At 36.5% G+C, this 26691-nt stretch overlaps 1 protein-coding gene across 1 annotated transcript in view; it reads left to right on the forward strand.

Moving 5' to 3' along the window:
- tdrd7b (tudor domain containing 7 b) overlaps positions 1-26691 on the forward strand; it is a 52572-nt gene extending 25881 nt beyond the window's left edge. The window contains 13 exon segments of the mRNA XM_056462276.1: positions 506-1053; positions 5688-5877; positions 9490-9601; positions 9690-9892; positions 13665-13782; positions 13785-13798; positions 15478-15561; positions 16415-16549; positions 17617-17643; positions 17645-17728; positions 19741-20255; positions 22493-22653; positions 25109-26691. Coding sequence (XP_056318251.1) covers positions 506-1053; positions 5688-5877; positions 9490-9601; positions 9690-9892; positions 13665-13782; positions 13785-13798; positions 15478-15561; positions 16415-16549; positions 17617-17643; positions 17645-17728; positions 19741-20255; positions 22493-22653; positions 25109-25329 — 2412 coding nt within the window. The 3' untranslated portion in view covers positions 25330-26691.

The following is a 26691-nucleotide window of genomic DNA, read 5'->3' on the forward strand; positions in this document are numbered from 1 at the left end:
CAGAAATGCTAGGTGAAACGCCAGTGTGGATGTGGATCGTTTTCATTCTAAAATGCCATTGTAAAACTAAGAAGTATTAGTGTAAACGGGGCCTAAGTAAGTATTTTTCGCGAGTGGATTTGCGATGGGGGCGGGGCAGAGGATTGCGATGAAGGCTCAGCATCGTGGTGCCTATCGGCCAAAGACGATGGACGATGGCATTGTCTATCGCCCCAACACTAATAGGCACCCTTTAAATAAAAAATAATACATTTTGAAGATAGAAATGCAAACCCAGTAACTGATAAGCACATGCATTTATTTTATGTATTTTTTTGCTTTTCCTAGCTGTATGCAGCACCTACAACTCTATATTACTTTATCTGTTTATTACTAGGAACATTTAATTGACTATTTTGGCTTAAAAAGCTCAACTAGCATTAAGAAGAAAAAAAAATATATAATAAATTATGACTGAACAGTTAACGCTTGTATTAGGATTGTTGTGTTGTTTTTTGGTTTACAGGTTGAAAAACCATGCAGCAGCAAACCTCAAGAATTGTTGCTATACCCTGCTAAAGAAACTAGCCAGATCACCCCACCTCCCACACACGACAGATCCCCATCTCATCACAAAAAACCTCAGATTCAAAGACCTTCTCCTACCGCCAAATCAAGCACTCCAGAGTCCCCCAAGGCTCTATCGCCGGACCTCAAGCAGAAGCTTGGAGAGCTGCTCTTGAAATACAGCAGTGGTTTGTGGGCCCATGCTCTGCCTAAATTGTATCAGGACACATATAAATGTAAACTACCGGAGTTTGTGCTGGACCAGCTCACCCTGCTTTCAGATATATGCACAATTGACTACCCTGTGCCAGACAACCCCAAAAGAGCGATTCTGTATGCAAAAGTGGTGGAGGACGAGAACCGTAACCAGTCAGGTTTGGCTGGTCCAGAGATGAAATTAGAGCGACGTTTGAGCAGCCAGACTGTTCCTCCTCTGGTCATTCCTAGAGTGGAGTATCCTTCTGTCCTGGTGGTGGATGCAAGTGACACAAACTGCGTCATTCTGAGGTATGGCTTTTTTAAGATTACTATTTTGTAGTTAATTTGTGCCTTGTTATGTAATAATACGCTTTACAAAGGGTCATTCTACAGAAAGGTCAACTTTTGGTATAGGAAGAAGTCTAAAATCTTTTTTCTTTTTCTAACATTTAAACTTAGACCACATTATTAAATTACCCTTTTACTTTATGAAAACACATAAATGGAAGATTAATGATTGTTAGAATATTTTTGTGCAATAATTTTTGTCAATGGTGTTACCTAACTTTTTTTTGCCAATTTTAAGGTTTTTATTAAATATTATATCTTTTTAAATATTATATTGCTTGCAAATGTAGTGAGAGTAAGAAAAAATATGATAATGCAACAGATAAGAAGATTAGTAGCATGGAAAGTGGTGCTTCTTCTTCTTTAATCTGGTGTTTTATTTATTTCAATAAATTTCTATTAAAAAATGTGTGGTTTATTTAAGATTACTATTTTGTAGTTCATGAGCCATTTGTGCCCTGTTATGTATTAATACACTTTACATCGAACGATCATTCTACAGAACAGTCAACTTTTGGTATGCTGTGTTGCAAAATATTTTCAATGAAAAGGCGCTAAGCTCTACTCGAAAGTCGCTAAATGTCGCTAGATTACGTCATATGTCAATTTGGATATTACTGACGTCATTACGTCCAGCCGTTTCTGTTTAACAGCCTATGGTTAATAAAGGGGTATTTATATTTGCACTGGGAATAGAGCACAACCAGGAACTCTGCTTCTAACTACAGCTCTACAGGTGTAGTTGCAAGCGCACAAGTTTACAATGCAGTTTGCAAATGTTCGTTGGAACAACGGATTTAGGAAACGCCAAATCAGCAAACTATGTTTGTTTGTTTGACAAAATTGCAAACTTGATTGGCTAACGATGGTTTTTGGAAACGCACCCCTGATCAACCAACCAAGTGTCATAATTCCTAATAGAAGTGCATTACATAAAAAGGAGACGCATTTATTGCGTTTAATTGTAGATTGTTATTACTTCATATTAAAATATGTGCATTAGAAGAATGCTGGTCTACCATAATCATTCTGACAATAAAATAATGGTTAATATGGGGTAATAAAGGGGTATTTATATTTGCACTGTTTGCATGTCAATTTAACCAAATTTATTGCTGTTTCAAAACAGCATATCAATATAGATTTTTAATGAATTTGCAGTAATCTCTCAGACGTAATAAACTAAGATGGCTGTACGAGGACTGGGTCGCCAGTAAATGCTCTGAGGTGGGGGAGGGGCCAACAGCATCACCCGCAGCTCGTAGAGAAGAGTAGGAACGGTACAGTACGGACACATGAGAGTCTAAAATAATCTCCAGTAACACCCAAAAAAGTCATTAGATTTTTTCGCTAGTCGCTTTTTAAAAAAATTATGGTTAGGGGTGGTCTGAAAAGTTGCTAAATATCACGACAAAGTCACTAAGTTGGCAACACTGTTGGTATGGCAAGATGTTTAAAATCTTTCATCTTGCATCTCTTAAATCTGTCTAAATGTTTTTTCTAACATTAAAACTTTATTCACGTTAAAACACAAAAATGACAGTTTAATGATTTTCGTAGAAATTTATGTAAAGATAACTTGTAAAAAAATTTGTCAATGACAAGGTTAATATAGTTAATGAAAACAAACGAAAAAATTAGTTTTTTTTTTAAACTAGAACTAAATGAAACAGCATTGTCTACACACAAAACTAACTGAAACTAACAAAAATTATAGCAAAACCCTCCTTTGTTTTCATCTTTGTAAATACATAAACCTACTGTAAGCCTTTTAGAAGTAAATCTGTTTACTACTATTTACTCTCTCGAAATAAACCAATATATACTTAGTTATTCAGTTATTAGAACAGTACACTGAGATCATATTTGAGAAGTGGAGAACCGATAATACTGTGCATGCATGATTCAGTGAACCAAACATAAACAGTACATGACAGCCTGCTGTGACTGAACTAAACTTGAAAAACTGCTTAAATGGCTTAAATGAGGCTAAACTTTTTTTTCAGGACCACACTCAAAACCAAGGGTACTAAAAATTTCCCAGAATACACCACCAACAACAGCAGCATGGCTGCACACAGAGGTCAGGAGATGAACAAATATATATTTTTTTACATTATTATGAACTTTACAAACAAAAAAGCAAAACAGACAAGCATATGTTTTAATACATTCATAACTACGTTCGTGTTTTGCTGTCATGGTTTAAAAAAAACCCCGCTAAAATAAAAGCCTATAGTATATAGTCCCAATTAATAACTCATGTACAGAGTGCCCACAACATTCTGACACTCAATGACACTGGAATCCCCTGTCAGAAAAGTCTAGTGGCTGGGAATGAGCTTTTTACAGTGTCTGCTATAATGTTATTGTTGTTTTCTTGTGTTTACATTGATGAATATGGCCACTGTGTAAATGCACAGTACAGTTACAATCTAATTGCCACATTAGATCGTTATGATAACATATCATTGCCTTCAGTGATTTCCTAAAGATACATACCAAAAAACAACACAACTGGAATAACTACAGCAGTCGTGATCGTCTGATCTCATATGAAGCAAGATATCGCAATGACATATGATGATAATGATGTGTGCAGGTGTTGTAGTGCTGTCCCATTTCTTAGGGGTACATTCTGAAGTCCTTGCCCTTCACACTCTGTTTCAAGAGCCAATGGTAAGGGGTATGGGTACAAAAATAGAATTGGGATTAAAACAAGCTGAATTTGAAAACAAAAAAGCAAAACGAAATAAAAACTAAAACTAATGAATAATCCAAAACTATTATAAACTGGGTCAATGGTGTTACCAACTTATTTGCCAACTTAAAGGTTTTTATTCAATCTAATTTCTCTTTAATTTTTTTCTGCATGTAGTCAGAGTAAGAAAAAATATGATAATGCTATAGATAAGATTAATAGAGGATAAGTATCGAAGGTGATTCTTAGGGCTCTATTTTGACGATCTATGCGCAAAGTGCAAAGCGCAGGGCGCAAACGCATTAAGGGCGTGTCAGAATCCACTTTTGCTATTGGAAAAACTGAACGCTTTACTAGCAATAAAATAATTAATTTTATTTGTTAAGGGCAAAGATTTGTTTCAAAACTATTTCTATATTCAGTTCTATTTTCCAGCAAATGAATAAATGAACAATAATAACAAAGTGGGGTCAAAAACTGAGTTATATCCAAATACACATGCTATGCCAGTCCGGTCTAAAACCTGACAGGTGGGCAAATCTAAGCTTGTTTTTAATAAAACAAATATAAATATGAATATAATACTGCTAATAATAATAACATTATACAAAAGCAAATTGTTATGAATAAACTGAAAAAGCCCCCCTAGATGAAGAAGGCATGAAATTATGGTTTTTATATTTATGTAGGCTAGAAAATAATATTTTTTGTAATATTTTAATCCTTTATATTTATATCTTATATATATCCTTAACATTTTAAATTCTTTTCATTTGTAAAGATATTTGCGTATTGCTGTACACCCTGTGCATATTAAGCAATGTGTAAGCGAGGCGCACAACTAACGCGCTTTGCGCTGAACTATAGACCTGATTTGATTTGGTCTATTGAACAGTCTATTTACGTTCCTCATAATATCAACGCGCCAGCAATGTGCCTCAACATGCCTCCTTTTTTAGACCAGAACGCCTATGGGAGCACATATAAGCGCAAATGCATTTGCTATTTAAACAGCGTGGCGCAAAATGTCAAAACGACTCTTGCACCAAGCTGAAACTAGCAAACAACACTTGCGTCGTGCCTTGCGCCACATGTATGATAGGGCCCTTATTCTTCTTCAATCTGGTGTTTTATGTCTTTTAATTAGTTTTGTTAAAAGGGTGATTTAATAATGTTAGTTCATTTCCACAGATATATATTTAACTACTATATTTAAGAACTCTATTGAATTACTATAACAATGTAACTATTACACTATTATATTATATTTACTATTACTATTATATATACTACTAGATTTAATTACTATAACAATGTAAATAACATTTATAAACAAGTAATGTTGCAATCCTTTAAATCTTAAATCCGTGTAGCAGAATTTATTTGATGAAAAATGATCTTGTCACATGCATCAAATTTTAATTATAAAAAACCAGCTTTGACCTCAAATCACTAGAATTGTTTTATTTTACTAGTAATTCTAGTAAAATTCTAGTAAAATAATTCTAGTAAATTAAAAGTATTTAAAATGTATTTAAGTGATTAAAAAATCAGTAACTAAAAAAAGATGAAATGTTCAAATAACATATTTCATTTTAAAATCTATAAAGATTGTAAACAGAAAGAGTTTGTCAAGTGTAATATGTGTTAAAGCGACAGAAAAGTTGTCATTTCTGTAGAATGACCCATTCATAAAACAGTATTTTCATTTTAAAATACAATTCTTCAGATCAGATTTGTTGAAATATGTTGATCAGGGTGATGTTGTAAAGAACATTAGCTTTAAATTTCTTATTTGAAATGCCTGTGGAGGAAAAATATGTCAAGTCGCTGTAAAAGTAGGTGACCACTTTTGTTCTCCATGATAAATGAGAGGATGTGTGTTTCTGTGCAGGTACATAGGTGAAGGTTACTCCAAGGCACAGGAGAAGTTGGAGGATGAAATGAGAGAGTTCTATAGACAGGACAACACAAAGATGGCTCTGAGCTCCTCATCACCAGGTCAGCTGACTGCTGTAGGTGCTGAGGAAGAGGACGACATCCTCCGAGCGCAAGTATGTGAGGTCATGGCTGACAAGGTCAAGGTACGTAAGGAGCCATTAAAGAAAATCAAACTTATGACATCAAAGTAATGTTTTTTAGGAGGTGCTATCAGTATGTTAGTCTTAAGGATATCTATAATCTAGCGTGCTCCAAAACAGTGACAAATTTTGCATTAAGATATAAGCATCCAAATCTTCCAATTTGTTACTTATGCGTAAATGAACAATTTCCTTTGATGTCATACTTCATCAGAAAAAAAATTTGACCAATCAAATGCTCTGTAGTATTTGACATGTCCCGCCCCCTTCAAGACGCTCTTGTTATATGCACTTGAGTTCAACCACTCACATTGGCAGATCTGTGATTGAAACAAAATGCAATTGGCTGTTTTTTTTTAAATGGGGAGGAGCTACTCTGTCCCACTCCCATCTTTATGCTTCAGTTCAAATTATGTCACACATGGAAGAAAAATGCACATTTCAAAGCACTTCACAGGACCTTTAAAGATTACAGTGGAACACTGGAGTCTAGTCAGTCTTAGCAATTCTCAACTGCAATGCCAAAACTGTTATGCTGTGTTCACACCAGACGCTGCATGCGCGGATAAATTGCGATATTTGTGCGTACATAGACGCGTGAACATTTTGAGTTTACTCGCTTCATTCACGCCTCAAATTCACTTCACAATAGACGCGATTTTGCATGATGGGCGGGGCTTCTGTCTGCCCGGTGACTCTAGCTTTGTTGCTAAATGGCTAACATGCATTTTATTGAGAGAATAGCTGTGTTTGTGCTTTTATGAAGGCTAAAAAACAGCGTTGATACGTTTGGAGCAGTGTCTGAGTCCTCTAGATCCATTCTGAGATGCACCCAGCTCTGTGAGTTCATCAACTTCTCCAGAAACTATACCTGGATGATGGAAGCTTTCAGTGGTGTTTCTAACTGAGCTGAGCCCAGTTTGATGAACTGTTGTCGGTGTCGGTAGGAGGATTTTCCCCTGGGACACCAACAACAGGGTCATAATAGGGTCATAATCACACCCTTACAAGAGCAAGCTCCTAATTGGTTAACGCAGCGCGAATGTCTGCTGAAGTTTAGATTTTCCAACTTGAGCGATTCACGCGAAACGTGCCTTAAGCATGTCAGTCGAGCAAAACGATCAACTCACACTGATTCATTCGCGCGAAGCGTGTCATTCGCCCGTATCACACTGCAGGACGTCTATTCGCGTCTTTGCATTGACTTAACATGTAAATGTTGGTGTGAACGCAGCATTATAGTACATTTAGCTTTTTTCGTAGCACTCAGTGGAAACGGGCCATTATTGTAAAAGGGAATATTTTGACATTTACATATTCAGACATTTCTGGTATGTCTGCTGTATTGACAAAGCTGCTTGTTTCAGTTTTTTCTAATTAAAACTATTAAATTATAAGTGTATTTCACAAGATACAACAAACATTCTTACCGTTTCAGTCATGGATTTAAGTAGCTTTTCCACAAATGACTTTAACTCAAATATGTCTTTTTCAATTGTGAGAAATTGCATTTTGTTCTTAATCTATAATTCATTTTAGAAGCTGTGAGGCAGTTGTTTGGGGGAAAAGAGCATACATTTACTTTAGTCTTTGTAGCTTATTTAAACATTTCTTTTTGTTTGTTTTACTATTTAAAAATGTTCATGTACTGCGCATAGATGCAAGGCACTATTATCTGCATCATATCAGCTTGGCATTTATTTACTTTCTGTCTCTTTGAAACATTGCAGTCACAACTGTCGTCTGCTTTTGCCACTGAACAACAACTCCCAGTAAACATTCCCTGTCCTGGTCCTGTGAAGAGAGGCAATATGACAAACTGACTAATCTTTAATATAGATGTCAAAACAGACAAAATCCAAAACATCTGCTTTACAATGTCATCCACAATGTTAGCTGAAATGGTCACATGATTAAAATGCATCAACGGTTTCGAAAGCCTCCATTTTCACAGTCCACACTGCAACACAAACACAAAAACAGCATTTTCAAATTGATCCACTTTGGAAAGCATTTTCCAAAAATATATATATTCGAAAACGTATTAGTGTGTACTTGACTTTCTTGGAAGATCTCTGAGGCCCCTTATTGGGTCCTGGTCTACTAGTTCAGAACTATTGTTTTACGCCAACCTGATTTCACCAAGTAGGACATCTATGTTCATCCTGGAACAACATTTCAATCAACCAATCAGAATTAAGGGATGTGAGTGTTATCCAACTATTATTCCCCTCTGATTTTGGGAATAATGTACAGTTATGGTTGGGTTAAGGGGAATAGGTATGGATTACATTTTCCAACAGAAATTACACTCACTGGCCACTTTATGAGGTATACCTGTCCAACTGCTCGTTAACACAAATTTCTAAGCAGCCAATAACATGGCAACAACTCAATGCATTTAGGCATGTAGACATGGTCAAGACGATCTGCTGCAGTTCAAACTGAGCATCAGGTGATTTAAAGGTGATTTAAGTGACTTTGAACATGGCATGGTTGTTGGTGCCAGACAGGCTGGTCTGAGTATTTCAGAAACTGCTGATCTACTGGGAATTTCACGCAAAACCGTCTGTAGGGTTTACAGAGAATGGTCCGAAAAAGAGAAAATATCCAATGTGCGGCAGTTCTGTGGGCGCAAACGCCTTGTTGATGCCAGAGGTCAGAGGTCAGAGGAGAATGGCCAGACTGGTTCCACCTGATAGAAAGGCAACAGTAGCTCAAATAACCACTCAATACAACCTAGGTCTGCAGAAGAGCATCTCTGAATGCACAACACGTCCAACCTTAAGGGGCATGGCCTACAGCAGCAGAAGACCACACCGGGTGCCACTCCTGTCAGCTAAGAACAGGAAACTGGGGCTACAATTCACACAGGCTCACCAAAATTGGACAATAGATTGAAAAAACGTTATCTGGTCTGATGAGTCCCGATTTCTGCTGCAACATTTGGATTGTAGGGTCAGAATATGGCATTGACAACATGAAAGCATGGATCCATCCTGCCTTGCATCAACGGTTCAGGCTGGTGGTGGTGGTGTAATGGTGTGGAGGATATGTCAACACCACAGCCTACCTAAGTATTGTTGCTGACCATGTCCATCCCTTTATGACCACAGTGTATCCATCTTCTGGTGACTACTTCCAGCAGGATAACGCACCATGTCATTAAGCGTGAGTCATCTCAGATTGGTTTCTTGAACATGACACTGAGTTCACTGTACTCAAATGGCCTCCACAGTCACCAGAGCTCAATCCAATAGAGCACTTTTGGGATGTGGTGGAATGGGAGAGCAGCAACTGTGTGATGCTATCATGTCAATATGGAGCAAAATCTCTGAGGAATATTTCCAGTAGCTTGTTGCCACGAAGGATTAAGGCAGTTCTGAAGCCAAAAGGGGGTCCAGCTCAATACTAGTAAGGTAAACCTAGCAAAGTGGCCGGTGAGTGTATGTTCCAGGTTCAACATAGATGTTAATCCAGGATCTCATCGTACTTGGCAAAATCATGACATGCTACTGTTTTAGTGCAGTTCACAGTGAGGTATTTGTGTAATAGCATCTTCTATAAATCATGATAATCCTTTGTTTATGTACTAATTATTTCTGTTCTGAACAGGTGTACTATGTGGATCATGGCTTTTCTGAAGTCATCAGCAGGAGCAAACTATTTGAGTTAAACGAAAAGTTTTATAGATTGCCTTTCCAAGCTACCAAATGCAAACTAGCAGGTGAGATTTGCATCCAGCTATGAACTCAGTTCTAAAGTAGTTTCACATTTGATGTCAGCTGTTGTCTTAATACTCATTTGTGTTTCAGGCCTGGAGTCATTCAGCCAGGAACAGGCGGTACTGAAGAAGTTGGAGTCCATTGCCACTGGAAAGATCTTATTGGCTGAGATCTTAGAGCGTGAAGACATGCCTCTGGTGGTTCTGTATGACACATCACAAGATGATGACGTCAACATCAATGCAGCCTGTATGAAAGCTCTGCAAGATCGATCCCTAGAGAGTCCCTTAAAGGTATAGTCAAAAACCAAAGCGTTTAAAGGGACAGTTCACTCAAAAATAGTTTACTGATTTTCTTTCTTCTGTTGCACATACAATATTTATTTTTAAGAATGATGGAAACCAGTTGCCATTGAGTTTCACTGTATTTCCTACTGTGGATGCCAATGTGTACTGGTTTCCAACAATCTTCAAAATATATTTTCTTTGTGTTCAACATAATGAAGAAACTCAAACATTTGGAACCACTTGAGGGTGAGTTAATGAACTATCCCTTTAATATTACAATGATACATTCATATATTACTGCTAAATGCAATTTTGTTATTGCTAATAGGGCTGCATGATATTGAAAAAATTGGATATTGCGATATTGAGTTTTTCTGCGATATGTATTGCGATATGAATGGTTTAATTGCACTATTTTGGAAATAAATCTTGAATTTAGACTAATTATGGTTATTTTGTAGGGGAATGACTTATGGATAAAAACACAATAAATTGCAAAGCAAAAATAAATACAATAGAGCAAAGAAAAAAGTAAAACAAACAGCGTTATGGTTTTTTGGAGAGTCAAACAGTATTCAGGTACAGATATCGAATATTCAGATGTGATGTAAAATTTAAAATAGACTTCATTGGATTAATAATTAAGTAGAATTAGTGTTTATTAAAAGTTACAAATTCCCAAATGCTTCAATTGCAGATGCACACACTGCGATTTCAATGCTGAAATAATATATTGTGCAGCCCTAATTGCTGAGATAGCATGGTAGTACTTGGGCTAATAAAGGCCCAGAGTTAGTTATTCTTTGTATACTATGGTTAGCACACTAATAGGGTAATACAGTTATTTTCTAACGTTTTATTTCAGCACATTTGTCTATAAAATGCACTAACAAAGGCCCTGAGTCAGTTTTTCTATTTATACTATGGTTACCACACTAATAGGGTAGTATGGTTATTTTCTAATGTTTGATTTCAGCACATTTATCCATGAAATGCTTTTGTGTTTAGGATTAATTGCCTACAAATCTCATCTAAAGCCTCCATTGCTAATTCCAAAACATGATTTTAAGGCTAGTTATGAAAACTCAATCCATTTATATGCAGAGAGAGATTATGCTTGGCTAAATTTTGAGTTGAGAGATATTTGACTGTTGAGCAACCGCATCTCTGCTAATAGCAGGGCTGTAATTTTAGCAGCTTCAATAACCTAACACTGGAGAAATGCCATGAAGTTTTTCAGTTGTGAAAATTGTGGGTCTGCGGCAACAAAACATTTCAGTAATCTTTGAAATAACTGAATTTACTTGGAAAATCAGTATGGGACTGTAATGTGGTAAAGACCTGCCTGGAAAAACTTTAACTGTTGGTTTACCTGAAAATAATTGGACACCTTAGAGCAAGGGTTATGCGCAGATCTCAGTTATATCAGCGGGTGTTTTAACCAAATTTGTCTGACAGACTGGCACGACTGGGCCTATGCAGACTCATTTTATAAATCGCGCTTCATGGCGAGACATGCGGGGAGCGTCTCCATTCATACAGCGAGCTTCTGAGCTCACATCCTTCAGACCCAGTTTATTCTTCCGAGGTAATCTAAGAATACTATAAGTGCTTTCAATAGCCTGTAAAGACTGTCCAACTCATACTGCTTAAACCGCGCTTTGTTAATGAATTAAAATGAAACCGCGAAAACAGTTTAATGGATTGTTTTGGCGCTAAAGCATATACTATAGCGGGCTTGTTTTAAAGTGCTTCACCTCAGATGTTATTCGTTCTTCTTGTTTATGCTGTAGATAACTGACCAACAAATTATACATCACAATTAAATGACACATTATACAAAACAAAATTCGTTGCAAAAAAATACATTTTCAAATAAATATTTATATATATATATATATATATATATATATATATATATATATATATATATATATATATATATATATATATATACACACACACACGCAGTTGTTTATGACGTTAAGACGGGCATGAACTATATATATATATATATATATATATATATATATATATATATATATATATATATATATATATATATATATATATATAAATAGTTCATGCTCGTCTTAAACAACTGCGGGGAATGATGCTTCCCTCTGTGGAAACTAAGGATTTAATTAATGATCCACTGCTGTTGTAAATGTCTGTCATATATTTGCTGCATTTTTAAAATGTCATTATTTTAAAGATTAAGTCTTGAGCGTCTGATTTTTCCTTAGTGATGATGTCCTTTAAATATAAAGGCTGGTTGTTTTACAGTCGATGAGGGACAATAGTGGTATTACAGATTTCAAAACAAATATCTTAATATTAAAAAGAAAAAACATAAGCTTGACAACAAAAGATCCTATCAATGTCGTGACAAATGCCCTTAAATATGCAGCCTGCAGTTTACAGCAAGCATCAAGTGTTCATTGAGATGTGTTGTCTTTCATATCTTTCGTCTGTCTTGAAATGATGACATGAAACTCTGCTGGGTAGTTACGCTGGTTTACCAACACTTGTTTGGGTCTGTAATTTTATTAGCATCTTCATCAGTGGGGTATTGTTTAAAATGATGAAACAGGTTTGTATGGCGACTGCAGTGGCACAGTAGGTAGTGCTGTCGCCTCACAGCAAGAAGGTCGCTAGTTCGAGCCTCGGCTGGGTCAGTTGGCGTTTCTGTGTGGAGTTTGCATGTTCTCCCTGCATTTGTGTGGGTTTCCTCCGGGTGGTCTGGTTTCCCCCACAGTCCAAAGACATGCGGTATTGGTGAATTGGGTGGGCTAAATTGTCCGTAGTGTATGAGTGTGAGTGAGCGTGTATGGATGTTTCCCAGAGATGGGTTGCGGCTGGAAGGGCATCCGCTACGTAAAAATATGCTGGATAAGTTGGCGGTTCATTCCGCTGTGGCAACCCCGGATTAATAAAGGGACTAAGCCGAAATGAAAATGAATGAATGAATGAATGAAACAGGTTTGTGGTGTTACCTGCTTTTGATGACACGAGCCGTCTGTGCAGTTTGCAGTGCACGTTGCTCTGTTTTGTGCCGGATTGCAAAAAAACTAAGAAGCTCCAGACTGAAGTCTAGTGACGTTTCTTGTCAACAACATCTGTGACTGTGACCTTTTTTACCTTATTTATTTCTCACCCCTCCAAGTGCAACTAACACTGTATGGCTGTAACTTGTACTGCATGCGGCATCCGGAAGAGCAGGCTGCAAAATGTCTGCGCAGCATTACGCATAGTGCGTAAATATTATCGAACAATTATTAAACTGTCATTATCGTTTTAGCGAAAAATTATATACCGTGATAATATCGATATCGAATTATTACCCAGCCCTACACTGAACTGAACTAAACTGAACTTCAACTCTGAAACTGGACTGACACAGTTTCAATTTACTAGAACTCCTATGTTCAGCTGCTTTGACACAATCTACATTGTAAAAGTGCTATGGAAATAAAGATGAATTTAATTCAATTGAATTTATGAAATGCAATAAAAACGCCAGTCTGGACGAGAAACATTTTCATTATAAAGCATAGTTTTTAAAACAAAAATGCACTAGTAGAACTATTTTTTTTCTAAGAGGATGGAAGAGGAGAGGGGGTTGGGTGGTTATGGGGGATTGGGATGTTCGCATTTGGAAACGTCACGTCACCTACTGTATTGCTCTGTATCTTGAAAAACAGATGAAGTCTATGTCTCTATGAGTGTGTATTAATCAATGATTAAGTGAATGACATATTTTTGTTCTCTCTTGTAGGTGAACAGTGCATATATGAATGTGAGTGTGACCAGCGTTTGCTCCGACGGGACGATCTACTGTCGGGTGCCCTCTAGAGGCCTGACTAAACTCAACGAAATTCTAGAGAAAACTGAAAACTATTTCATTCCCAGGTAGCACACTTTAAACAGGCTCATTCTCTGTGTTTGTTGCTTCAAATATGTTGCTAGAGATTACTTTAGAAGAGACGAGGAGGCCAAAATGAACAGATTGGGATTATGAGTTTAATCAGATTAACAGGCGTCAAGTGCATAATCCCGAGTATATAGTTACCTTCTGGCACAGATTGTGTAATATAGTGTCTAACAAATGCATCAGTGTATAGCTCTGGAGAAAAAAGACCACTTGGCAGTTGTCAGTTATTTTGGATTCATAATTTATAGTATGTGTTTGAGTAAAATTAGATTTAACCCTTGTGTGCTGTTGGGGATGTTTTCATCTGCTCTGTGGGGATTTTAAGTCCTAATTTGGCCACAGCTTTCTCTCTGATCATAGTAAACATAGTAAGTGTATTTATGCACACACACTATAATCTGCTGTTTTACTTCATAGAACTCCATATAAAGGGTTTACTGATCATCAACAGTAAAATTACACATTTCCCAACAGGGAAAACCCCTAACAATCAAGAACGCATGATTATATGCTGTCATAGCTTTGCAATCAAAAAACGTGATTATAATGGAAGTCAATGGGGCAAAAACAGCCACAAACATAACGAAAGGGTAGTCAATTTGAACAGTAAACAAGGGTTAATTTTATTCTCTAAATTACTGAAGACATTTGTTACTACTTTGTTTGGCTTACAAATACATTCATAAATACAGTAAAAAATGCAAAATCATTATTTTAAATAAAAAAAGTAAGAAATCAATATTTTGTGGCATAAAGACATGGTCACAATGCACTTTTTGCCCCATATATTTCCAAACGCAAGCTTGTGTGATACGTTTTGCATATCGATGCTTTAAAAAGTTCAAGCTTAGTGAACTGTGCCTGCGAATTTGCATGACATAATTGTGTGAGACCAATAGAATATCAAAACTTGACCTCTAACTCCCTTGAAATACACTATTAATAATAAAATTAAGGAAAATCTGTTTAAAATAATACATACACTTTGCCCAGTAAAATATTTATTATCAAAGTACTTTGAAATGGAGGACATCTGTAGTTTCTGCAATGCAGATTCTTTGAGAGTCTTTGTCACTTATTTTTTGAATGCAATGTTGTAAACAGTTTCTGGAAGGATCTAGCCTAATATATTTTTAAAATAACAAAACTTAGTTATTATTTTAGGATATTATTATTTACATTAAATTATATTATTTTTTATTATAAAAAAAACCAACAAAAGTCTTGAATATACTGTTAATCTATTTTATAAAAGATATTTAATGCTAAACAATTCTCATTTTAAATAAATGCTCTTAATGACAGTACTTATATTTGAAATTCGGAAGAAATGTCATCAGATTTAAAGGAATAAAACAAATGTTAACATTTTACTCAAACCAAAAAAAAAAAAGAATTTTTAGGGGTTGCCACAGTGGAATGAACCGACAATTACTCTAGCATATGTTTTATGCGGCAGATGCCTTATAAATCCAGTAAACCCCCTAAAAAACAGAGAATTGTCAAGAGGTCTCAGTTTTTTTTTTCTCCAAAGGTGTGTATATCAAAGTGTTTTATATTGTAATTGTTCATTGTTTCTTTTTTGTATATTAGCACACTTTGTGATTCCCATTTTAACATATGCAGGATAGGCTTACAACTTTTCTCTTTATTTAAGGTCACCTCAGATTCTTTGGTTTCACGTCCTTTCTGTGGCAAAAACTGTTTGGCTCGATATAAAGGAAAATGGTCTCGAGTGGAGGTGAGTCTGTCCTGCCATTAGCATAGTGAAAAACTCTATTATTCAGTTATTTGAAGAGTACCTTTGTTAAGTGCAACTGGGCGGTGTTTTTCCTGAATCAGAAATGATGTTTGAGATTAATACTCATTTGGTTAATGTTTAATAAAGGCTACTGTAAATCTGAGTCCAAAGGCCTCAACGGGCCATTTTAATCATTTGATTGTTTCTCAAATTGAATTGTATGGAAATGTTCCCTCAAGATTTTGGAATGCTGGGTTCACCATGTGTCAGAATTACAAGAGTTATGAAGCAGCATTTGGAGATGACTCAGCTATTAATGTCCTCAAACATTTTTCATACTTTAACATGTAAAATACATTTTATATTGTACTATATTTGACTTCTAAAACAAACGTAAAAAAACAAATAAAAAAACAATCCAATATTACACCAACCCCTAAGGAATTCAAATTAACACTCACTCACCATACTTCAGCTTAGTCCTTGATTTATCAGGGGTTGCCACAGCAGAATGAACCACCAATTAATCTGGCAAATGTTTTATTTATTTAGATATAGCATTAATATAAAGGTCACTGTAATGGAATTAAATTTAATGTCATTTAATGTTATTTAAACTGAACTTCAACTCTGAAAACTAGAACTTCTACTAGCACTTCTATGTTAAGCTGTTTTAACACAATCTACATTGTAAAAGCGCTATAGAAAAAAAGATGAACTGAATTGAATGAATTTTTTTCTCTGTGGTGCAACTGAGTAGTTCATAAAATGAAATGAAGAGTTTCCTGCTTGTAAGTATGAGTTGAAATAATTTGATCTGATCTATATGTCTCCACTCCACGGTTTTTCATAGATAACAAACCTGCACGGCAGCCGGGTGCTGGATATCTTGTTTGTGGATGTAGGCGTCCAGGCATCAGTCGAGGTCATTGAGTTGAGAGAGATCCCACCTCCTCTGCTGCGTGACCTCATATCCACCCCAGCCCAGGTCAGACAACTACTAATGATGGCACAGTGAGCTTAAATAAATGTAACAGTTTGTAACAGCAATTTTCAATTACCTTTCAGTGAAGTGCATTAAAAAACTGTAAGAGCTGCTTTTGTTTGTAAACAGTAGCTTTGTATTTGTATAATAGGCACAGTATGTAATTTTCCCCACTAGAACGTATGTATTCACAACGTACAAAGGTGTCGTATTGATAATGTTGTCATCTTAATCACATATAATGGGACTCCTGCAGAAATCATATTCATGGATGAGCTAAAGTAAGCAGCGTAAAGCTGAAAGCTGTCAAAGCACATTGCAGCATAAATAAAGCTTTTATTATGCCACAATCATTCGCTTACGGATCTCCATGTTGTGATTACATGGGAAAGAGCAACACTTTTTTATCCTACCTGATTTCACAAGGAAATGTATCTATTTTACATGTTGTCAGAAAAAGAGCTCATTTGTATTCATATGATTACACTCATTTGAAAACATACCATTTTTAAAAGGAGACATGCCCAAAAATGTATCCCCTAACCCTACTCCTCATTGGTGGACGAGCTAATGCTATTATGAATTGCTTTGAATTTGCTTTTATCATACTAAATACACAATAAAATTAGACATACAACATTTCAAGCGTCTTTGGTGTTTCCGTTTTCTAAATAACCCAACCACAAATCAAGGGTGTGTGACATCATTAGCATAGCGGCACAGGACATGGTCCATGTCACTAGTTAAAATTCAGTATTTTTCTGTGTTTGGACATTATTTGAAACATTTGGGATAATGCAAGCACATATAAGTCAGCAAAATATATAATATGGTTCTGGTGTTTTTTGGATATTTAAAAAATAAAATTACAAACTGTGCCTTTAAAGGGATGTTCTACTCGTTCTGTCCTTAAAAAATAAATACTGAAAAATAGCAGCTAAAACAATTAGCTGTAAAAACAAAATAAAACAAACAATGCAAATGGTGTAGAATGACTCGGGGATATTTTTGACTGAATTAATTTGTTTAATTGTTATGTGATTAAAATGTGATCTTGTGTGACTGTGCAGGCGCTGAAGTGTTGTTTGGCTGGTCTGCCCGGTCAGCGCAGGCTTATGGACTCCTGATGCTGTCCAGTGGCTGAGAGACACGGTTCTGCACATCAGTGACTGCAGCTTGAAGGCCAGTGAAATGAAAAAGAGAAAAATGTTTCATAAAGAAGAAAAGACACCAATGAAATCATGAAATAGTCATAAAAATAACAGAATGTTAGTTCAGAAAAGAAAAAACATTTCATAGTGCCCAAATCTTGCACTGTATGTACCTTTATTTGCTCTAAATTTTGGTTTGCATCCGAATAGTATTCAAAGCGCTTCCCTTTTTCCAAATTTTTTTATGTTACAGCCTTAGTTCAAAATGGATTAAATTCATTTATTTCATCAATTCTACACACAATACTCCATAATGACAATGTAAAAAAAGATTTTATGAAATTGTAGCAAATTTATTAAAAACAAAAAAGCTGAAAAATCACATGTACATAAATATTCTTAATCTTTGCCATGAAGCTGTAGATTGAGCTCAGGTCCTCAGAGCTCAGGTTTCCACTGATTATTCTTGAGATGATTTAGCAGCTTAATTGGAGATCACCTGTGGTAAATTCAGTTGATTGGGCATGATTTGAAAAGGCATACACCTGTCTATATAAGGTCCCAGGGTTGACAGTGCATGTCAAAGCACAAACCAAGCATGAAGACAAAGGAATTGTCTGTAGACCTCCGAGACGGGATTGTCTCGAGGCACAAGGCTGGGGAAGGTTACAGAAAAATTTCTGCTGCTCTGAAAGTTCCAGTGAGCACAGTGGCCTCCATAATCCATAAGAGGAAGATGTTTGGAACCACCAGAACTCATCCTACAGCTGGCCGGCCATCTAAGCTGAGTGATCGGGGAGAGGGCCTTAGTCAGAGAGGTGATCAATAACCCGATGGTCACTCTGTCTGAGCTCCAGCGCATTCTTCTGTGGAGAGAGGAGAATCTTACAGAAGGACAACCATCTGTGCAGCAATCCACCAAATCAGGCCTATATGGTAGAGTTGACAGACGGAAGTCACTCCCCGCCTGGAATTTATCAAAAGGCATCTGAAGGACTCTGAGACCATAATAAACAAAGTTTTCTGGTCTGATGAAACTAAAATTTAACTCTTTGGAGTGAATCCCAGGCGTTACATTTAGAGACAACCAGGCACCGCTCATCACCAGGCTAATACGATCCCTACAGTGAAGCATGATGGTGGCAGCATCATGCTGTGGGGAGGTATTTCAGCAGCAGGATGTGGAAGACTAGTCAGGAAAGAGGGACTGCTCTTGACCTCAGACTGGGGCGACGGTTCATCTTCCAGCAGGACAATGACCCAAATCACACCACCAAAATATCAATGGAGTGGCTTCACAACAACTCAGTGAATGTCCTTGAGTGGCCCAGACAGAGCCAAGACCTAAATCATATTGAACATCTCTGGAGAGATCTGAAAAAGGCTGTACAACGTCGCTTCTCATCCAACCTGATAGAGCTTGAGAGGTATTGCAAAGAGGAATGGGCAACAATTCCCAAAGACAGGTATGCTAAGCTTGTGGCATCATATTCAAAAAGACTTGAGGCTGTAATTTCTGCCAATAGTACATCAACAAAGTATTGAGCAAAGGCTGTGAATACTGATGTATATGTAATTTTTCAGCTTTTTTATTTTTAATAGAATTTGTAACAATTTCAAAAACTCTTTTTTCACATTGTCATTATGGGGTATTGTGTGTAGAATGTTGAGGAAATAAATTAATTTAATCCTTTTTGGAATAAGGCTGTAACATAAACAAATGTAGAAAAAGTGAAGCGCTATGAATACTTTCTGGATGCACTGTAATTAGAAATGTAGAATTTTTTAATAACATGAACCAGTATTTAATATTTAACTTGGTTACTACAATTATCACAACGCAGAGCAAGTTTGTTTTGAACAAGAAATTACATCTCCTGCTTATCTCATATTACATAGGATATAAGCAGTTTCAAAAAGACAAACCTGTTTCTGTGTTTCAGACTATAATACTGGATGTCAAGCCACTCAAACCAATCTGATGCATATTAAAATGCTCACTTCAGAAAAGCAACATTGAATCTTAACTTTCTCCTTTTCTAGATTGCTAAAGTGGATGAGACCAAACGCCTCGCTCACGTCTATCTCTTTACCAGCAAGAACTTCCATGACACAAGTTGCAGTTTAAACCAGCAGTTGGCCGATTCAGACCTGTGGAACCATCAGAAGGATGTTTTCTTAAGCAGTCGAGGGCCTTTAAAATCCCTCAATGTCCCGACCACCACCCAGACCCCCAGCCTCAGGACCGACAGAGTGGATAAAGTCCCACACACACCCAAGAAGACGTCTCCTCCACTGGGAAGCAAAAGCACGCCTGCAGGCTCTCCACCTGAACGCCTGGCTCTTCCACCAGCGCTGGAGCTGCCTGACATCGGCCAGAATATGGATGTGTTTGTTTCAGTGGCATGTCATCCTGGGCACTTTGTGCTACAGCCGTGGCAGGATATGTATAAACTGGTGGTTTTGATGGGGGAGATGATTCTGCATTATAATAAGATGGAGGAGAAACAGCTTAAAGTTGAGAAGAACCAGGTCTGTGCTGCCAAGGTGGAAAACAAGTAAGTCAATGTCACTTTGCTACAAGAGATGCAGGATCTAATAAATCAGACACAATTTATTAAATTTAAGTAGACTGTGCAAACAATTTATTCATTTGTTCTTTTATTTTAGGTAAATTGTGTGCACCCTTTATTAGTTCTCTAGATTTACTACTGCTTACAATTTATTGTAGCTTCTAATTCATTCCCTTGTTTTAAATAAATTGTACACTCGATAATAATTTGTGCCGTTGTTCTACGTAGATTGTGATTGCAACGTGATTAGTTACTTTACTGTCCTATCCTATAACATTTAAATGTCTGTTTTATAAAGAAATGAGGGCAGCAATAATTTACCAATCAGCATATCAAGACACAATCGCAAAGTAAGCTGTTCACAAAGAAGATGAAAACTATACATAGCCTAGCGAAGATAACACATTTGACCTAAACAAGAAAACAAATTATTATTGAGAGAAAACACAAGGCAGCAGTCAACAGTTTAATGGCAAACTAAAGATAATCATAAGTAACAATTCATTACATTTATAGGGCACTCAAAACACTTCACAGCTATTCAGGTCCTAAATAATTGGTTCAGGTGTGTTTGATTTGGGTTGGAGCTGATCTCTACAGGAAACAAGATCTCCAGGAACAGGGTTAAGCACCACTGCTCTAGACTGTAGATCAGGGATGAGCAAACTCTGTCCCAGAGAGCCGTTGTCCTGCAAAGTTTTGCTCCAACCCTGATCAAACACAACTCAACAAGCTAATCAGTGTCTTCAAGGTCACTTGAAGGCTACAGGCAGGAGAAGAAAGTTGGACACCGGCCCTCTAGGACAGATTTTGCCCATCCTTGATCTAGATAGACTACCAAAAGAAAGGTGTAAACAATGGGTTCCCAAACTCGGTCCTGGAATGCAGAGTTTAGCTTCAACACACCTGCCAGGAAGTTTCTAGTATGTTAGTGGAGCTTGATTAGCTAGTTCAGGTGTGTCTAATTGGGGTTGGAAATAAACTGTGCAGGACATTAAAGGCAGGGTTCATACGGTTATGGAAAACCTGGAAAAGTGGAATTTTGACATGGCATTTTCCAGGCCTGGAAAAGTTTTGGAAAAAGAGAAAAACCCACAAAGTTTTGTAAAATTCATGGAAATTAGTTTAACAAATATCTGTATAGTTGAATTAGGGCTGCGCAATATTGGACAAATCTGACATTACCATATTTAGTATTTCTGTGATATATATTGCAATGTGAATACAATTTCACCAGATCATTTAACAGGTTTATTTGGATTGATTGGCGGATTTTGTAGAGGAGTGAATCTTGAATAATATTTAACAAATAAATTACAAGCAAAGAAAAATAAAATATATTAAAGATAAAAGTGATTTATAGTTTTCAGGTATTCACTATTCACGTACAGAAATTAACTAATCAACACTGCATAGTCTTCATTGTATATTATTTCATCTTTATTAGAGTTACAAAAAACTTGTGGCGGGATGTTTTAAAATGTGAAATATTGAAATGTTCACGCAGTCAAGGGCCTTAAAGGGACAGTTCACTTAAAGATTAAAATATACTCACTGTTTACTCACACTTCACTTGTTTCAATACTACAGGAGTTATTAAATTATATTCTTTTTGTGTTCATTTAAAAATAGAAAACTCATAAATCTTTGAAACAAGTGAAGGGTGTAATAAAAACGGTAAGTAGTTTTTGGGTGTACTATCTCTTTAAAAATGCATGCAGATGATAAACTTTTACTCCATTATGATTAAACTGTATATTAAACTATAATCCCAACATTGCATATCCTGCGATGTGACTATTGTGGATGCACACATTGCGATATCGATGCTGAAACCATATATTGTGGAGCCCTAACTTGAATATAGGTTAGTTGTCTTTTCTGTCCTTGGCCAAAAACTTTCTCTCACATTGTTAGTGCTGTGTAAGCATTATCAAAATCAATTTTACATAGATATATTAAAAAAAAAATTTACTAAATAGATTGTTGCGTGCTCTGTGATATGCTGTAATAAATTTGAACGTCATTGCTTTTGTTATCATTTACCATGTATATGTAGACATAACATGAAACATTACGTCATGAAAATGTACTTGAAAGTTCTGGAAAAGTCCCAGAAAAGTCATGGAATTTTAGTAGTAAAAATGTGTATGAATTCTGTAAAGGGTACTGGGGTGTTAGATGTGTTTTGTGTGACCACTCATTCTGTGTTTTATTTGCAGTTGGTACCGTGTACTGGTAAAAGGAGTCCTGACCAATGGTCTGGTGTCAGTGTTTCAGCTGGACTATGGCAAGCATGAACTGGTTAGCGGCACCAAGCTCCGGCCCCTCACCCAGGAGTTCTGCCAGCTCCCCTTCCAGGCCATTACTGCTCAACTAGCAGGTACATATCATCATTTTCTTGCTAGAAAGATTCTTTTCAGTTTTTGAAAAGGCTTGATTACACTTTATCCGCTTTCCAATCTCAGTCACTGTCCATTCAGAGAAGATTTTTCTCATTATTTTTCCCCAATGCATTTACTGTAAGGGTTGCTTTTAAGATATCCAAAACAGCTTTGTCAAAAAGAAAAACAAGGGAAAGTGTGTGTTTTGGGGTGCAGACTTTAATTTGCAGGTTTAATTGTTTTTAATTAGGGCTATAGGTGAACTCTAAAACGTAAGAAAAAGCTATTAGCGTTCTTATGACAACTAAATTGGCACATTTGGATCAGGATTGGTAAACCTTGGTATATAGCTGGGGTGCCCAAACGTGGTCCTGTAGGGCCAGTGTCTTGCGTCCAAAATTGCCTACTACTTAGTAGTTACTGTACTATAATTGAATTTGAATGTACTAAACAACCATTAGAAATGTATGTTCTATGCATTTATGTCACGTGGCCACCATTTTAAAGAACGACAAGCAAGGCTGCGGTGGGAAGAAACCAGAAGTATTGGATCAGCACTGTAAACATTGCAACAACAATCTATGGACTACAAACCTCCTGCTGTTGCTGCGATTCTATAGTGCAGATATGTTATAAACATCACTTTAATGTCATTCAGTTAAGTTTAATTTAAACAATTAAAAGCATATTAGGCTTCAAACTTAATCACAATCTCTTTATGAGTAATATGCTAAAGTGTCCTCCTAAGCTTCAGTTCATGGCACCAGGTAAACACCATGGGGACACATCTGTGCTTCAGCCTATGCAATCCGGTGAGCGATAAAACGATGCCGTCCTCTGAAGCACACCCTCGTGTTGTCTGTAATAGTGTTATCCTGGTACTGAAGTTTTAAAAATGTCCATTTCCCACTAACATTTAAGTGCCGCTGAGCGCGTTCTTAACACAGCTGTTTTGCCATGGTATTCAGCAGTGCTCACCAGAAATGACTGTGATTGCCCGTGAAGTTAATTAGTTCCACGCTCTTCACAGAGCGCAAACACAGATGCACGAACACTGGAGCTTATTTAAGGCCACGAAGATCAATCGAGTCATCAGTGGATCGCTTGTCTGTGTTTGCACTCTGTAAACATCGGTGAAGTGCAGTGAACTGATGACCTTCTCAGCCAATCGCAGTCATTTCTGTTGAGCACTGGTGAATACTATAGCAAATCAACGGTATTTAAGAATGCACTCAACAGCGCTTAAATGTTAGCGGGAAATTACATTTTTTTTATTTCAGTACCTAAATTCAGCTTCGTGACAAGTCTAATATAGTGAAAGAGTCTGTTAATAAACTTGAGTTTGATAAATGGTATCTAAAATGTTAGATATCTAGTGCCATTTCCCTTAATTTAGCTGAAAATGAGGTCCGATATCCTTTTTATTCTCACTATCCATTCAGAACAGACCTTCGGGTCACTTGAAAGGCGGTCAAATGATAAAATTGTGTCACTTTCTATTGGCTGATAAGATATACAGCCAGGTACACAACGTTTCTGTGTGACTCCAGGCAATTTTTTTCCAGGTTTCTTCCCACCGCAGCCTCGATTTTGCTTTTAAAGTGGCGGCCATATGAAATCAGTCTACACAGTATGAATGTGAGTAGTATAAATGAAACTCGGATGTACTACATTCAACATTTGTCATTATCATGTGACCCACCTGCGTTAGTTGCATCGCTCCACTCCCATCAATAAATTCTGCTAAGAAAAAGACAAGAATTATTCATTTTATACATATTGACATACTAGCACAGAGCTACTGCTTTTTTTTTTTTTTTTTTATCAGCTCCTGTTCCATCACATCCCAACATTGTGCTATTGGACTGAGATTTAGTGACTGTGGAGGCTGTTTGAGTTTGGCTTTTTGAATGAACTCACTGTCATGGTTAAGAAACCAGTTGAGATGATCTGAGCTTTATTTGTTGCTTTCTCCATTCGCTTCTGGCACCAGCAAAGCATTTTTTGCCCACAGAAATACTCCTTAAAGAACACTTTCTTTGCAATCCCTAGTGATGATTGTGCATGAAAATCCCCCACATTCATTTTAATTTGTAAAATGTTCCATGTTTTTCCCAATTGAGATGCACAGGTTGTTCAGCAGGTCTTCTTGCATTGCTGTTAGCTGTCATGTAACTGACTAACTAGACATTTTCATCATCAAGTAAAAGCATTATAAAGTGGCTGATAATTGAATATATTTAAATTCAATCCTGACTTAAAGAGCATTCAGAACGTGAAGTTTGTGACCAATATCAATGTCTTGTTTTGACTATCACTTCTACTTTCCATAAAGCTAGTTAAAGTCCTTGTCCGTATCATACTGCATTCATGGTACTAAAAGCTTTTAATTTCAGCTATGATTTTTCGAAATTGTAAATGCAATAGATCTGAAGCTGTTTCTGATCTTTCCAGGTCTAAAACCCAGGCAGTGGTCTGAGGAGGCCTCCATTGTGTTCAGAAACCACGTTGAGAAGAAGCCTCTGGTTGCCCAACTGGAATCAGTGCAGGAGGCATCCCAGCCCTGGGAACGTAAGGTGATGATCTACTTGGTGGACACTTCTCAAGAGGAACGGGACATTTGGCTGCATGATATCATGGCTGAATTCACTGATGAGATGACCAAGACAGCGTAGAAGTTCTAGCATAGAGTGTTCTTGAAAGGTTCTCATTAGGTAGTTCATTAGTATTCCATAGATTTAATGCTTTATTTTTTACAAATGTAACTCGAACGTGTATCTGCGTAAGCAAATGTGAAATATAGTTTAAGGGTCCAACTTTTAGACAGAAGTATTGCAATTTATAGCAAATGTTATGTTAAATTAGCATAATGTTTTATGCTCTTTGATAGCAGCATCAGTTTAATGCATTAAGTAAGCTATTGCCTTTGCTTTAAAGGGATAGTTCATCCAAAAATGGCAGTTCTGTCAACATTTACTCACCTTTTACTTCTTTCTTTCTTTTGTTGAACACATTCTGAAAAAAAGCTGTAACCGTTGACTTCCTTAGTATTTGTTTTTCCTATTATGAAAGTCAATGGTTAGAGGTTTTCAGCTTCTTATTATCCTCTTTTGTGTTTAACAGAAGAAAGAAACAAGTAAATGATAACAGAATTTTCATTTAGGGTGAACTATCCCTTTAACACAAAACAGTTGTGGTCAATTATCAATCTTCAACGCCACCTAAAATTAATAATATTCACTACAGCTGTACCAAAATCTGATGCCGCCAATCATATTCTACAATGTATTTCAAAACCATCAGAATACGTTATATAAGTTTGACTGTCCAGATGATGTGGCATGCTTCATGTTTCGAGCATAGCATGTTACAAAGCTGCCACTTTACTAGTTATATGGTCCAAAAGAGACTAACAACGCACAGTGCTCTATCTTGCACCAAGTCGATAGTGTGTCGTTTAAAAAAATGTTTACATGAAGTAGCTTTTTGGAGTCTAAAAGGCAAAAGCTCCTCGCGCTCGAGACGTACGTGTATGAGCTCTGGTTTTAGAATTATTTATTTAGTTTTCTTATTGAGTCTTACTAATAGTATAGTGGAGGCTTGAAATGTTTGGGGTTTGCTACAATGTGGCCATCCAATGTGTTTTAAAAGACATAACTCAAAAGTTTTGTTACGTGAATATGCTGAAACTTGAAAGATAAACTTGTGTTGGCATGTAGATGTTTTAATTACAGACGCTAAATACTTTAGTGATAAAAGTGGAACAAATTATTGGTTAAAAAAAGTAGATCACTTATGTTTAAGCCACATAGATTTCCTACATCGTAATGTTATAAAAAATAAAAACAATCTTGTTAATACACCTTTCTGGTCTTATTGCGAATGAAAAAAGTGTTTTGTTTTTTCAAAATCATCCCTTCCTGTACAATATTAACCAAATAATGTCCTATTCTTCTTTTTTTCTCTCAGAATTGTCAAATTCTGAAAAATTAAATGTGTTCTGAATGATTTAAGATGTCCACTAACATAATATCTAA

The sequence above is a fragment of the Danio aesculapii genome, chromosome 7, assembly GCF_903798145.1.
Source record: "Danio aesculapii chromosome 7, fDanAes4.1, whole genome shotgun sequence".
NCBI classification, from domain to species: domain Eukaryota; kingdom Metazoa; phylum Chordata; class Actinopteri; order Cypriniformes; family Danionidae; genus Danio; species Danio aesculapii.